General features: G+C 43.2%; 1 protein-coding gene across 1 annotated transcript in view; it reads left to right on the top strand.

The window, feature by feature from the left end:
- The window catches only part of rspo2 (R-spondin 2), a 55451-nt gene extending 41908 nt beyond the window's left edge, over positions 1-13543 (top strand). Inside the window, exon 6 of the mRNA XM_084027365.1 lies at positions 11991-13543. Coding sequence (XP_083883491.1) covers positions 11991-12106 — 116 coding nt within the window. The 3' untranslated portion in view covers positions 12107-13543. The remainder of the gene's footprint in view (positions 1-11990) is intronic.
- The last annotated feature ends 1920 nt before the right edge of the window (positions 13544-15463 follow it).

The raw sequence follows: 15463 nt of genomic DNA, 5'->3' as shown, positions 1-15463 counted from the left end.
TCATGACATGAGCGTGGACCCAGCGCACAGACATGCACGCAACAAAGCAGCAAGTGTAGACCTGCCGGCCTTTTGGCTGTGTGTCAACGAACAGTGACAAATACAGGGGGGGGTAATCATGGAGCCATTATAGTGGTAAGTAAAGGCCAGGGCCAACTTACCAAGGTTGTAGAGCACTACACTCCCATCAACACACAGAAAAAAGCAAAGCACTAAGGTGATGTCACAGGTTAGCAATTTCAGAGAAAACAGAGAAAATACTAGCACAAGTTAGTGCGCAGCACACAATATGTTAAAACAAAGATATGTTCCATAAAATAAAGTAGACGATGACAATGCAGTATTTGCACATTACTTTAACATGATACAGTTAAAACTATATAAAAATGAAGCTATGCGTGTGAATCTTAGCTGAACCCTTCCTGATTTGGGACACTCACATTTTACTTCCCCAATGTCTGTAATTTAAGTGAGCTTCTATGGAAGAAATACCCATAATATTGCCACGATGGCTCTTCAAGGAAAAACTCGACATGATTGAGTGGTCCATGTCATGAAACTCAACTCCTTCCCAGGTAGCATATCAAATCCCTTTTAAACATAAATGCTCCTTCCCGCTGGGTGGCAAGGTTCAGGACCATGATCCCGTCGGGCCTTGAGACATTTCTTGCGGATTAGCGGGAGCTTATGCATCTCTTTGATTTGATTCCTTTCTCCTGGCCCTGCTGCATCTCTTGACAAACGCTGCAGCCTTTCTGAAGTACACAAACCTCTCCTCTGCACGGCGAGGTGAGACCCTGAAATGACCGTTGAAATTGCACTGTAATCATACACAGCCAAAAACAACAAGAAAATGTCTGCCATATGCCTCAAAGCCCTCTGTTTGTGTTTGAGCGAGTCGAAGGGGGATTATTGACAAGAGTGGGAGAGCGCTGTCTGGGATAGAGGAGCTGAGCGGCGGTGGCTCTTACTGCCCGTGTCTGTGATCAGATCTGTCAGAGTCACTCAGCTGTCTGTCTGCCCTCCGATTTGACAAGTGTTTGATGCAGCGCAGGCCTTAGCGAGGATCAAGCCCTTCCTGGATTGGCTTTACCTCACTCTCCGCGTGCAACAGGAGCCCTGCGAACACTTCAAACACCCCCGCCCCATCCCCTTTCTTCTGCCTAAGATGAACTATTTTTATCAAACAATATGCGCAGCCTGTTGGATCATCAGAGGAGACGGAACATCAGCGACTTTCAAGAGTTAGTCGAACAATCAAAGAAAACAAAAAGCGCCGGCTGGCCTTGATTCCCTCATCACTGGCTATTGCACGGGGATTGCAGCATGATCCTGATGGCCCCTGTCTCTGTTTTAGTGTCTAAGCCCGTCTGACTTAGCTTGGCTCCCCGCTTGTTAGGGTCCGGCCCTGTTTTGGGACAGTTGTGCACCGTGTCCAAACATGTGAGGGATTTCCTCCTGGGGTTTCCCGGTAGAGAGAAGGGTGGATAAAGGGACTTATGCAGAAATGAGATATAAAGAGGGAATCATGCTGGACAATTTCCTCCTATATCCTCCCCCGTTCCCTGACAGACCCACAGAGACCAGGAGGATGCAGACCAGGTGGAATTAGAGAATGACGAGTGTGTGCACGCACATGAACACACACAAAAAAAAGCCTCACGCCCGACGCTTGAGCGATGGAGGCGACTGTGTGGATCACACACGGTCACCTTGTTCTGTCTCAATATAGCCATAACCTCATGCTTTCTGAGAGAAACAAACACGTTTGAGCAGCTGATGTTAGCTTAATTATGTAGTCATGTTCTAAGTCAGAACCTCACAAGACAAGCTTAGTAATCGGCATACTTCCTGCCTTGTAGAGGTAGTCCGTATCATATGGATGATCATGAAAAACTTTTATGTAAGACTTTTACTACATTATAATAATAATCATCAAGCAGCTTAGCTTTTATACTTCATATTTCATATTTTCAATCTGCATGTTTTATTTTTGTTTTTATCAACAGAAAAAGGCTTTTAGTATCAGGACACTCCGCTGTTTGGCAAATGCTCTCTCCAGTAATGAGTTTGGCCAGGGTTGCTAACATTAGCCTAAACTCTGATAGATGTTGTTTTTGTGTGTGTTTCTGGTTTTGGAAAGGCTTTGGAAAAAAAGAAGACACAACTCTTTGAACGCTCTCTCTGCAGCCCCGTGCACATACAGAGAAAGGTTGATTGTGTGCCTTGTCCGAATTCCTAAGCTATGATTGGACCATCGCTGTTCGGGGGGTTTGAACTCTGTGTGCGTGCACTTGCATACCAAAGGAGGCTACACCCTGCTGTGGACTGTAGGCATGTGCTACCTTTCAGGAGTTTACAGTGTTTACAAATTGTTTGTTGAAACCCTCGTCCATCCTTCCCTCCGCCAGCTCATAGCCCCATTGGGTTGCAGAGAGCCACTAGTGCAACTTATTGCGTGCCCCCATCATGGCTGTGTTAAGCGTTTTATTCCTCTCCATTAAGCGGGTGGGGTGCTGTAATGCAGAGGGATTGTTCGTGAAGACCTAGAGGCTCATGGGAGGAGGGCTGGGCCAGGTAAATCCCCAAGCCAGGGCTCTCCGTTGGGGGTTTGAACCCCCCCAATCCCACCGTCACCAGAGGCCCAGACTTACATTGTAGTCAACAGTTCCTGGAAATGCAGCATTCACCGACTCGGATACATAATAAGTGTTCCAAATATGTGTTTAATTGCGGTGAGAAGAGGTCACCTCTGCTGGAGGATGGGGTTTTTTTTCTGCCTTGATGTGTGTATGAGTATACGATGCTTTTAAAAGTGCACAGTTAATCCTGGTGGGGTGCTGGTTTACACAGAGAGAAGAGGATTGGTAAGAGAGTGCGCTCCATTCTATTAGTCAGATGCAAAGCCTGTTCTGCTGTTTAAAGGAAACAGTAGAGTTTGTAAAAGTACACTAAACCCACCAGCCAAGTCCAGCTTTTACTACTTAATGGCACTGCAAAGAAGCTGCAACAGTGAGCGATCCTGCATCCGTGTAAAGAAATGTAGATGACAGTTATATCGGAGTAGCTTGAGAGCAGCTTGTTATCAAAGATTGAATAGAGCAAATAAATCCGTGCAGGATCTTGGTGTCGGTTGGAAAAAGATTTATTTCATCAGCTCAATGCAATACACTTATTGGGAACTAAGATGAATGACTATCATAACTCTGTGAGTCACTTCCTGCTTCATATCAAAGCATATGGGAATTATCAAAGCCTTTTTTTTTGGAGGCCACATCTTGGATAGACATGGAAATCAAAGTGGGGTGTTTTTTTCTAGCTTTGAGTAAAGACAAACAGAGGCCACATCTGTGGTAACTTCCCTGCTAGAATGATGAATTTGCTACTGTATATCGCACCAGGTCTCCTGATCTCAAGGTCCGCGGTCACATATTTAAACCACTTTCTGCAGCTATCTTCAGCTCAGCCCGCCTCCCCCCGTCACGCACACAACAAATACAAAAAAACAAACAGACGCACACCAGCGGCAAGCCTTCAGGAACATCAGTGCGGGGCCCCCCTTTGATAAGGGCCCAGCTTTATATTTTTCTCATCAGAAAATGAAACACAACATTAAGCCATTCATTAAAGTCAACTAAAGCTAATTATCCCTCATTTACTCAAGTGCCCGTGGGGCAGGAGAGCCCCATATACTTAGGCCCAGATGTGTCGATGAGTCAGTCAGGGGGGAGATAGGAGACCGCAGAAGGGGCTGCTCACTCCTCTGAGTCCTGCGGTTCCCAAGGCGCATCAGTACTCGGCGAACTGGTCGCATTGCCTGTTCGCCGCCTGGCTGCTGACGTTACCCTCATGACACCATTGGCGGTGTAAAGCCAGTGCAATACAGCAAAGGTTCCATTTAGTGGGGAAAAAAGTTGATAATGATCAGTTATACGCCTGAATAATGAGGAGAGAGTATGAAACCTCACTAGCTGGCACATTTTCTAAGTTTTGCAGCGGCTGAGTCACATAAACAGCAGGCTCCCATTCAAATGACCTCTGGTTGCTGGAGGGGGCGGCGGCGTGCGTACAGATTTTCTGCTTTCAAGCTGAACTACAAGTCGTTACATTTTGGCAGCTTCAGGCGGAAGTGGGGAAACCGTAACAGTTGGCAGGATGTCATAGCCCAGAAACCATAATAACGTCATGTGATTGAACTCCTCAGACCTATTTTCTTCATGTGTCTGGTACCCCCACCAGAAATTAAGAAATAATGGCTGAACCACTTTACCGCGGCGATGAGGAAATCTAGCTCTTGTTGCTGAGTCCAATTGTTGCCAGTTTATATTTTGATGGGAAGTTTATATGAAACACTTAATATATATGTCGTATATGAAGCTGTTACTAGAAATTAATTTGGGGAAAAACAGTAACCATGGCCATTTTTCAATTAAGGCTGAAAAGCCAGGTGTATTTTTCCATATAAATAATAACATAATAATAATATAATATAAATATATATACTGTATATATACATTTTCAGTCCCGATACCGATACCTGGGCTTCGGCCGAGACAAACTATGATTCCTGAGACAAACTACTGCTCCAATGTAACACATACATACATATAAATGCACTGAATTAACAGTAATTCTAATTCCAGTCTATAATGTATAATATCAGCCCGGTATTTGATATTGGTTCATCCCTAAAATAAATCTTGCTTGGTGCAGGTTTAAACTAATAAATGTTTCATGGAGTGGTTAAAAAAAACAAAAAAAAACATCTGGTCTTGTGTGTATAGCAATAGTGAAACTGGTGACAATACAGGCATTATCCAGCAAAATCAATACACATTACAGCTTTTTAAAAGACATTTCAAAAGTGAAATACTCATCAAAATGAAACATTCACAATAGTTGTTAACATGGTAAATCATTCCTTTTTACTGTTTTAAAGTAGGGGATAAAGATTTTCCCTAGGAATGCGCAAACAAAGGTGGTGGTAAGCTAGCTGCTAGGTAGCAACCAGAAGCTAATAATTACATCCAAATAAAATCCATTATTTACACTAAAACAACTCTGCAGCTCATTTTATAGGAGTTATCCACTGTTTGTGTTTTGTTTCACATAGTCACGGACTGCTACACATACGTGCAGCACTCGTATTCCTAGAGTGCAACATTGTCCAACAACTTTAGCAGTAAGCGAGGATTACAGTGCCGTGTTGACATGTCAGCATCAAAGTGTGTCTGAGAAACCTGAGAAATCCTGCCCGGAGTTTCCAACTCGGGAGTCTGACCTAAGGGATTATGCCATTTAATTTTTCCGAGTACAGTAGGAAGAAGTAATTCCCAACTTTCCGACATTTTCTGAAACACAGCACAAGTGTTCAAATGGAGGTGTAGCAGAAGAAACAACCCTGGAAAGCCACTCGCTTACTTTTTGAGCTTTTTTGGAAGTTGGCCTAATTTACCATCTGTCAAGGCTTCTACTTGATAACCTACCTTTGAGCACTCAAGCCAGAGGTGGTAAACCCGGCAGCACAAGGGAACAGTTCCCATATTGTGAGCTGCAGCAGAGCGTGACTTTGAACTCTGAGGAGACTGATGGAGAAGAACTTTAATGCGCAGGGTCATCATCTGTTCTGTAGCCTTCCTTGGCAGCTTTTGGCTGCTTCTCGCTGGTGTGATCGACCTTCTCCAGAGGGGGAAAAAACACGCTGTCTGCGCTGACCATCAGGCGTATTAATCACTGTGTCAGTCATGCATGTTTTGCCGGGACTTCTCTGCTTGGAGACGTTAATCTCCGAGTCGGGTTTTCGCTTTAACTTATTGTCAGTGAAACGAAGCATCAAAGAGCCGAGCGGTGAGCTAACCTGCTTTTTTAATCTCTGCGCGGATCTTCCATCGGGTCATAGATGAGAAAATAATGACCGGCCTAATCCCAACATTAGCTTTTTAAATCGGAATGCGTATGTTTTAAATCATTCTCGCCTTGCAGGGCAGTGATAGTAAGCAGAGCACGGAGGGAAGGGAACGAAAGAATGAAAGAGTGAATGAAAGAGTGTGATCCAGAGTAACCTTGTTAGGGCTAAGTGACGCTGTGCAGAGAGCCTCTTGTCAGTTGGTTGGCAAGATGAGCTTCTTGTAAATGATTGTCCTCTCCGTCAAAAAGCTGATTTCTTTTTTCCTACATCTGACGTCTGTGTCTATGCCGCAGTATAGTTTCCCTCCCAAATATTGTAGCCTTTACACTTTGTCTGTCTTTGTTTCCCTACAGCACCCTTTCCCTGCAGGACACAGCTCCATGAAAAGTGTTGGCCTACCTCTGGCCTACGCCTTAATGAACTATCGGTCACTTGAGGTCGTACCACCGTGTCCCACCTATAAATCAACCCAAAACAAAGTTCAGCAGCACTATAGAGCAATGTCGGCATCCGTAAACCTTTTTTTCCTAGACAGAGGAGTTTGTCGGTGTGTGAGTAAAGAGAGCGCTGGCTGGCTACAGATCCTTTCCCCTTCACGGCATTATAAATGTATGTGTGAGGAGGCCCTTAATGGCTGATAATCCAATTTCTGCCACTGAAATCAAATCTCACTGGCGCCAGTAGTTCTCTCCTTCCCTCACAAATAATGGCCTCCGATCTGGCCTGTTTATGAAAAAGACGAGCCGACTTAAAATTCCAGCTTTACCTTCCTTAAGTCCACCCAAATCTTCTTCAAAATTGTTTGGATTTTTTTCTTGTTTGTTGCCCCCCCCCACCCCCCACCCCACCTCCATGTCCTATGAAAGTTATTAATTGACTGTCTGCGTCGAGTGGAGGGATGGGGGTAACAGGAGAGCAGGGGAGAGTTTTCAGCAGTGTAGGATCCCATTTACCGTATGTCTTAATGCCTTCTCGAGGTCAGCCATTGATTTTTCTCAAACCGCAAGCAATGGAGATAAGATTAGGCCTTCGATTCCTGCACTGCTGCCGGAGCCGTTAGTGGATGAAATCACTTGGCCTGTGCCGACAGTCGTTGCATTGCTCTTTCTTGGGAGGTCGCGGCCTCTGTGATTATAGGGCAACATACAGATACCCCCACAGTAGCATCAGGGACAGCACAAGAAAAAAAGTCCTTTTTTTTTCTTTTATAAAAGCTTATACACCACTGTTGCATTATGCAGACTTTCCCCCCTTGTAAACTTATGGATGTGCTTCAGTTTGGTCCCCTTTTCCAAAACAAAGATATTAGCTTTGACACAGCTGAAGGGAGCTTTGGCTTTGGCTCCCTTCCCCCTGGATATGGATTTGACTGATTATCTTACAGTGCATCAGTTGGACAAGTAGTCATATTGCCGTTCCGCAAGGAGATATTATTCGGGAGTGCGGGCCTTAATAATATGATACGTCTAATAGCGCTTAACTCTTAGCTGGACCTTCACCACGCAGTCATCTCGATTATTGCCGAGAGCCTCAAATAGCAGTGGCAGGAGCACAGAGAGAGGGAGGAAAGCGGAGAAGGAGAATGATGGGGGAAGAAAAAAGAAGGAGCGGTGGATGCCGGCTGGCTTTGAGAGGTTATTGAGGAACGTCCACCACAGTGCGTGCAGAAGGAGCTCTTCGCTCACTGGTTTGGCAGCTGAAAAGATTGGAAATGACACTAAGTATTTCTCAAGCTCAATATAGGTGATATAGAAGCACACAATTACTGACGCACATGGCGTAAAGGGCACTTCTATCCTTCACAAGAAAGCCCCGCTCACACATACATGCGGATTACATGAAAGAATTCCACAAAGGTCACTTTTGACAGCGGTAAACAACCATCTCACCACAGGCTCTGCTTCTGATTCAGAAATACAAAACATTTTGATTTTTTGCTCTCGAGATTTCTGTTTGTTTGTTTGATTTAATTGTCATTTAGAAAAAAAAAAAACTTAAACACAAATGTCAAACTGGCAGATGGAAGATTGTGTCTATGAAGGAAAACTAAACATTGGTGAAATTATGGTCTGCTGTAGTGATAGTAAATGCCGCCAGAACGGAAAGAAAAGCATAAAGAAAGGATTATCATTTTTTTATGATAAAAGCCATACTTCCTTTTGATTTGAGCGTTTACCGCGCCAGTCACGACGCAACACAACGACAGCAAATGATTTGAAACCTGGTGTGCCTTCCAAGACAAAATTATCTTTACATGCTCTAAGATTTATGAATTTGTTCTTGGTTTTGAAAGCAATTGAGATGACTTAATCATTTCTTTCCAGGCAAATTAAACTGTTTCCTCTGTGAACCCTGGTAATCAGCTTAAGTGATTACATCGGCCGTAAATATGAGATGATGAAAGCTCAGTGTACAGAGTGCGTATTGCCTTGAGGAAAGGCTAAATGGGAGTTCATGGGTAGATATGATAGACCATCTCTGAGTATCGGATGCTGGGGGGGAAGGGGCTTATGTGGGGATGGGTTGCCCTCTAGCTGTCAGCATTGAGATTGGGTTATAAAATATGGTGTGAGATTGTTGTATTGTTGGGAGTTTATGACGTCTCATCAGTTACTTTGGGGGAGTTTGAGCTGATACACTTTAATAATGCTGGTCTGATTGGGAGTATTACACTGAAGGATGAATTGCTGAGACTTGTCGTTATCGTGTATATCTCATTAGTACACTGGAATCTGGTACAATTTAAAAGTGGCGGCTGGAAAGTATCAGCTGATTGTATTTGGTTCCAGTTGAAAAGACTTCCATAACTTCTTATTTTCTTGTCTTTAGGAAGAAGGTGTTGAGTGTTGTTGTATGTAGCATCTTACAACCAAAAGTGCAACATCATAGGAACAAGACAAAAAGCCTCGGAAGAAGATTTCAGACGTGTTGGCCAACCGCTTAACAGATTAAAAAAAAAAAAGATTGCAATGCTTTCATTTAATGCCTTTTTAGGCTAATTATTTCCCCCCAGTGCTGCATGGTGGTGTAGTGGATAGCAGCGGACTGGGATAGCTTAATTGATGACTCGTAGGCGATGGATGGATAGATATTTCCCCCCAAATCATTGTATGGAACCAACTCCTTACCTAAAAAATACAGAGACCGCACTCTGCCTTAAATCTCTATGGAACGCTTTAAAAAGTGCCAACAAAATATGTTTCTGCGTTCTTGTCCATTTTAACGTGTTCGAGTAAACAGTCCAGCTCATAAGGATTAAATGTTTTCTCCATCGGGACCAGATTTAGCTCGTACCTTATTTAGTTAGAAGAAAAGCAAGATATGTTTTCTTCAAAATGAATATTTTTCATCTGCAATAATAATTTGTTTTTAATAGTTTAATAGTGTGTGTGTGTGTGTGTGTGTGTGTGTGTGTGTGTGTGTGTGTGTGTGTGTGTGTGTGTGTGTGTGTGTGTGTTATGGAGAGGTTAAAACCCTTTGGACCGCAGACCTCCTGCCCAGTCCTGAACTAGCCAGGAAAATAACTTTTTAACTTAACTCTCGCATATTTATTTGTGTTTCAAGCAATTGCAGTAAACGCAGCCTTTTTTCAGTTTAAATGCAACCCTTTTTCAGTTTAAATGCAGCCCTTTTTCAGTTTAAATGCAGCCCTGCGTCCAAGAAACGGCCCACGAAGGCCTCGCCTGTTGTAGAGGGGAGTTTAATGCCGCACCATGTTACTTTATTGCCGTCAAATGTAATTTGTCTTGAGTTGATTGCACTGAAAGCTGTGTTTATCAGGCACCTAGCAACACTGTTTTGAATGAAAATCACCTCTTTAAAGTTAGCAATTAGGAAAATGAACCTATAGGCCAAACGCCTTTCAGCTCCACATTTACTTTAACAAACATTATCGTACCTTAAGTCATGCAAAAAATCTAAAGTGGCATCAGCTAAGCAAGTGTACAAAGTCCTATAATATGTTTCAATCGGAGGCCCGTGAGAATTTGATGGAAGAGAAGTTGTTTTTCAAGGGGTGATTTCAACTACGAGGACTGTGTGCGAGAAACTTTATAGCCGTGGCTCCGAACGGAACGTGACTCAAAATAACAAGATTAGGGTTAATTGCAGGAAATAGTTCTGAGATGGTTTGATGTTTGCATGCATCCGAATTATTATATGGGAGACCCTATTAGCAGAGCAATATCTTGCTTTCTCATGCACGTCGGTTTAAACGAGTGAATATTTTCAAATCTACCTCACAGGGTAGGCCTGAGAATGGGCTTTAAAGGCCGCCACAACGCACATACGAGAAGGCAATTAGAGATAACGCCACGTTTTACACACCGTTACCTGTTTGTCGTGAGAGAATAAGCTCGATCAAGTGCAGCAGTGAGAGCCAGAATCAGGCAACGGAACCTTGAGGCTTGTTTTTCTGCAGCGTTTCCCCGTGCTTCCCCCCTCAGCGAACCATAGCGTGGCTTGTTTCTTTGTGCTCTAGATCAGGATCCAGATAGCGTCTCATCATCCAAGCCTTACTCCACTTTTCCCCCCATTAGATTTTCTTTTCCCTTAAATTCCCTCACACTCACTCCCCCTCACACACACACACATCTCGCACACACACCTCGTTATCTTATTTGTGGCCTTGGCAGCCAGATTGTTGCCTTGTGGTTCAGTAGCCAGAGATTTTCTCTGTCACAGAGAGCCGTGGGTGCAGAACCTCCACCGCACAAGCTTCCATCAGAGCAGGAAGTCAGTTCCCAGCATGCCCAGTGAAACCTGGGATGGATTAACCTTGGGCTGGGGGACCTTTCCAACTTGGAAAGGGGAGTTATGCAACTTCCCATACTTATCTCCCCTCTGTATTGCAGTGACAGTGAAAAGTGTTGGGCTGAACAGACGTTTGTTTAAAACTGGGGTTCGGTCCTTAGGGTTGGAGCAAACCAAGACCTGATATGTGATGTTCCCTCATTAGGTCCACTTCTTTGCGTAACGCAGCCTTTTTTCACTGGCAAACATTTCAGAACTTTATTTTTTTTAATGAATCTATAGACATCAATACTCAAAGCACACTTTGGTGTTTATCTTCCCATTATCTTTTTCAAAAATGTCCCAATGCTTGGACGGTGTAATCAAATCCAAGCCCCAAATAACCAGGTTGACTTCACATAAGTGGAGCTCGCAGGTCATTAATCCGTTACTTGAAAAGCATCCATCAATATGTTGCATCGTCCCGTCGGCGGTTGTTTGTCGAGACGTATTCTGACCAGATTATCACGTACGAATTCAATGCAATGCTGAAAAACTCCGATTAATATCAAAGTGAATGCAGCCCTGCCTCTGGTGCACTCAAAGCAAATACGCTTAGTGCAGCACCGCATAGTTGCCAACAATCTCTTTATAGCGAGGCCAGGTCACTGAGGTTATGTGATAGAACTGTTTTTCTGTGTGGGACTGCATGGATCGTTTCACAAACAAAATACCTGATAAATGCTGACATTTTCTTTGGATTTCTCTCGGATTTTCTTTTGTTTCTCACAGAAGCCTCAAAGCTTCTCGTCAGAACTCCCTGTAAGGACTTAGCTAACAGTAGTATATGTTTTCTTCAAAAAAAGCAGTTTATTGAAATACAAGCTTGGTGGATTACATGCAGGGGTGAGCGAGCCTCCCGACACTCGTGTCACCAAATCCATTTGACCCAGAAACCAACCAATATTCTTGGAACTGGACTACGACCGTGCCCGAGGTTTACTCTTGGTAGCTTTGCAATAATTTGATTAAACACACTTTTGTGTAAAAATGAGCACAGTGTCTGTGCAAATATCATTAAAGAGTTTAAAACTGAGGGCATTTACCGCTTTGGTTCTGTTTCAAACTGATTTACAATGAATCAAGTTACCACAAAGTAATTACCACACAGAAAAACCTTTGGCCCCTGAGGGTCTCGGACCAAAGGGCAGTTTGCCACTTGGTTCGCTGGTGATCCAGTCATATATTAGTTGGACATGAGGATGTCCGAAACGCAGGAGGATGGAACAAGTGGGGGGTTGTACTGATCAAAGTCGTAACCATTGCTCTCCTGCTCTTTCTTTATTCCCAGGGGGCTCAGGGAAGCACCGACCCAAAGAAGCAAAGAAGAACAACAAGCAGAGGCTGCGGTTTCGGGCCCAGAACCAGCACAGTGACCACTTGGCCACTGCGCGCTCCAGCCAGTGAGGACTTGAAACCACGGACTTCCCAAATGAACAAAGAACCAACGCAAAGCTGCTAGCCGCTGCTGCACTCATATTCTGACCTGACGACTATCACAAACCCCCCCTTTGCCTCCCCACCCTAACCCCCCCATCCCCACGCCCAGCAGGACACAACCATGACTCACAAGTTCGTCGCTACAAAACAAAAAAACAAAAAAAAAGCCCCTGTCTAACGTACGATATCAGCACCACCATGCTAAACACATGCTTCATGCCTCTGCCTCCCGCTGCTTCTACCCCTGCTGCAGTGCCCAGCCAGGTGACTCTGTTCTCTCAGCCCCGCCCCCCCCTTTGCCTTGCCTTGTGGACCTTTACAGTTGACATTACTGAACTAATTTCCCGTCATTAACAATGTCATTAACCGCGCAGGGTGATGGAAGACGGAGGGGCAACCAGAGACTGTGGAGGTGGGAGAGCCGGATAGAGGGGAGGTGGACGGGGGAGGTAGCGAGGGAGTCGGCAAACCAAACAGCTCGCGGAAAGGGGTCCGGGTGGGGCGGTTGGCCCGGGGGGGAGGATGACGAAAAAGAGGGAGGATGAAGAGACAAAGGAGATTTGGCTGAAGCAAACGATGCTGATGGACAAGAAAATGGCATCTTGAACTGAAAGAGACTGTTTTTTTGTTCCTATATTTATGTCAAAACGACCCTCACCTTCCAATCCAAACGGAGACGGAGCGTTCCCATGTGTGGCCTTTATGTTATGTACATTTTTTTGAGAGTAATATTAAAGAAATTACCATGCATAGTTGCAAAGTATTTTATTCTCAGCACAAACTGTTTACGTTCAGACCGCTTTATGCTCTAACTGTATAGTGTGGATAAAAAAAAAGAAGAAATTTAGTTGTTCGACAAGCATGGCAACAGACTCATATGTACATAGTTTATCTAATTATGAAAGCTTATTACTGTATTTTCAGTATTGACATGTTCACCGTTCTAAATGTTTTAGAGATCAAACGGTTGTAATACCAAGCTACAGATTAAAAATGATTAAAACAAATAATAAACATAGCCGCCACATAGCTATTTCATTTATATGGTATATATTTGATTTATTTATTAATTCTATTTTGTACTTTTGTTTTGGTTCAGTGAGAACTTTTTGCCTCATACTGTTACTCTTATATGCTGAAATATTCTTTGAGTTCCCTATAACAGTGCATATCTTTAACACGTGGAGAAAAAAAAGGTTTTTGTCTGATGTCACGCAAAGTGTTGTATTACATTCATTTGACCTCATCTACTGATTTCAATGTTTTCAAGTGAGAAGATAAAAAAAAAAAGATGAAAAACTATGCTTTGACATATTCTAGGTTTAATGATTAGGATCCAGCAAATGTATGGTCATAGGACTGCATATGTGTACATTGTGTTTTATTAAAATACATTTCATGTGACTGTACGACGAAGCCTTTCATTATTGTCTCTGGCTTTAATATACGTGGCTATGCTCCCAAAACTGCCGTTTTTCCTTGTCTCACTTCAGCGTACAATTATGTGATCTGAAAAACATTTGTGAAATCCATCATGTCGATCTGCGTGACACAAGTGCTACATCCAGCCAAAGGATTGGATATGGTCGATTGAGCCTTAACAGCATGACGGCACTGTTAAGGGTTTGTAATTCACTATGACGTCTCCTCATGAATGGTGAACAAAACCAGCGCATGTTGTTTGGTGGCTCATTTCATTTCCAACATCATACCGTAATGCCCTCACGACACATGTATTTGGCCGCGGCACTTGCCTTTTATCACGCGCACGCATTCGATCACCTCTTTATGTGATGCATGCCGCACTTATTCACTTTTGTGGTCATCGCAACATCAAATAAACACATAAAAAAGAAAAAACGTTTTCTCCGGGGCGAAATGTGCTTGGTGCATGGGCAAAGAGAATATGTTTTAATGCTAGTCACGGCTAATTTAACTCCGAGATCCACACTGTCCCAAAAAGAAGAAGAAAAAGAAAGACAGCAGAATCTGCCGGACAGCTTATGGATGCACAGTAGCGGATGAATCATCACCCTGTGTCATGTATATATCATCCTAGGAGACACAGACCACAGTCTTCCTGCTCTGGTTAACCCCCCCTCCCTGAAATCACACATGATATTTCCATAGGGGGGCTGTCAGTGTTGAAATACCCCACTCTTCACATGCTCTGTGTCTATCTGGAGGCCGAACGCAGGGCAGTTTTAAGTGCCTGAACATCTTTCACAGGTGGGAAGTCAAAGTGGGCGCAGCATATTTTACACGGGAGGATGTACATTTTCACAGCTTAACACTCACGTGACATTCGTGCTGTGGGAAGATAAAGTCACTACAACGACATCTTAATAAAGTGCAATGAGCTGCACAGCTAAAGCTAACTTTTGTCCAGCCAGGCCATGTTTGTAATGTTACTCACCCACATGCTGTACGCTGCTGTAGCATCATAAACTCTTGTAACAGTAGCTAAGGTATTTAGCCTGCAAAACAGCATGGTATTATATGGACAGATCTACAAACTGTCAAGTGTGATTGGATAAAGCTCAAGACTTCATTTGTGGTACTTAATGAAGAGGAAACATGCACCTGATGAAGATAGAAGCGTGTGAAACCAACTTATTTCCTAAACCTAACCAATGAGATTTGGTAGATTTGCTACAAGTAGTCCGTACGTGGGGACTCAGGAGGTTTTGGAGGATGCAAGAATTGTTAGCTCAGCAGCAGTCCTTTTTTTTGTCGGATAAAAAGCATTAACTACTGTTAATAGAGGTGTAACGATTCATTTGATTAATCGATGAGTCGATTGTCAGTCCCATAGATTCAACTAAATCGTTCTGCTAAAATAAATAAACAGAATGAATCGTTTTGGCTTCACCAATAATTGATATAAATGCGTTTAATCGTATGAATCCTGATTCTTACTTATGATTAATGTTTTAATACGTTTAAGACGCTCTCTCCCCTGCCAGCATTTAGTCTATTGAAAAATGTTAAAAATAACTGACTTTATAAAGGAGCAAATTTGCTAGTTTTAAAGACTTTTTTTCTCTGAATATTGCCCATCCTTCTCAGCTCCGTTTTATTTTTATTTTTTCCCTACAGTGGCCCTAACATCCCCAGTAAAAAACAATAATGCAGCAAATTAAATTTCTCTTGTTCCTGCACATTTGTGTGTGTACTTAAGTACTGTTTATCACAAATATTTTTAATTTGCTACATTTCAAGTAGCATCCATTACAGACTAAAAGCAAAAAGGAACATGAAAAAGCCTTGATACACTGTGTGGGAATGAAACAGAAGAAAAGGAGATAAATCAGCAGCTGCAGC

The sequence above is a fragment of the Eutrigla gurnardus genome (assembly GCF_963514095.1).
Source record: "Eutrigla gurnardus genome assembly, chromosome: 14".
Lineage (NCBI taxonomy): Eukaryota > Metazoa > Chordata > Actinopteri > Perciformes > Triglidae > Eutrigla > Eutrigla gurnardus.
The sequence above is the reverse complement of the archived record's forward strand: the minus strand, read 5'-3'. Positions and strand labels throughout refer to the sequence as shown.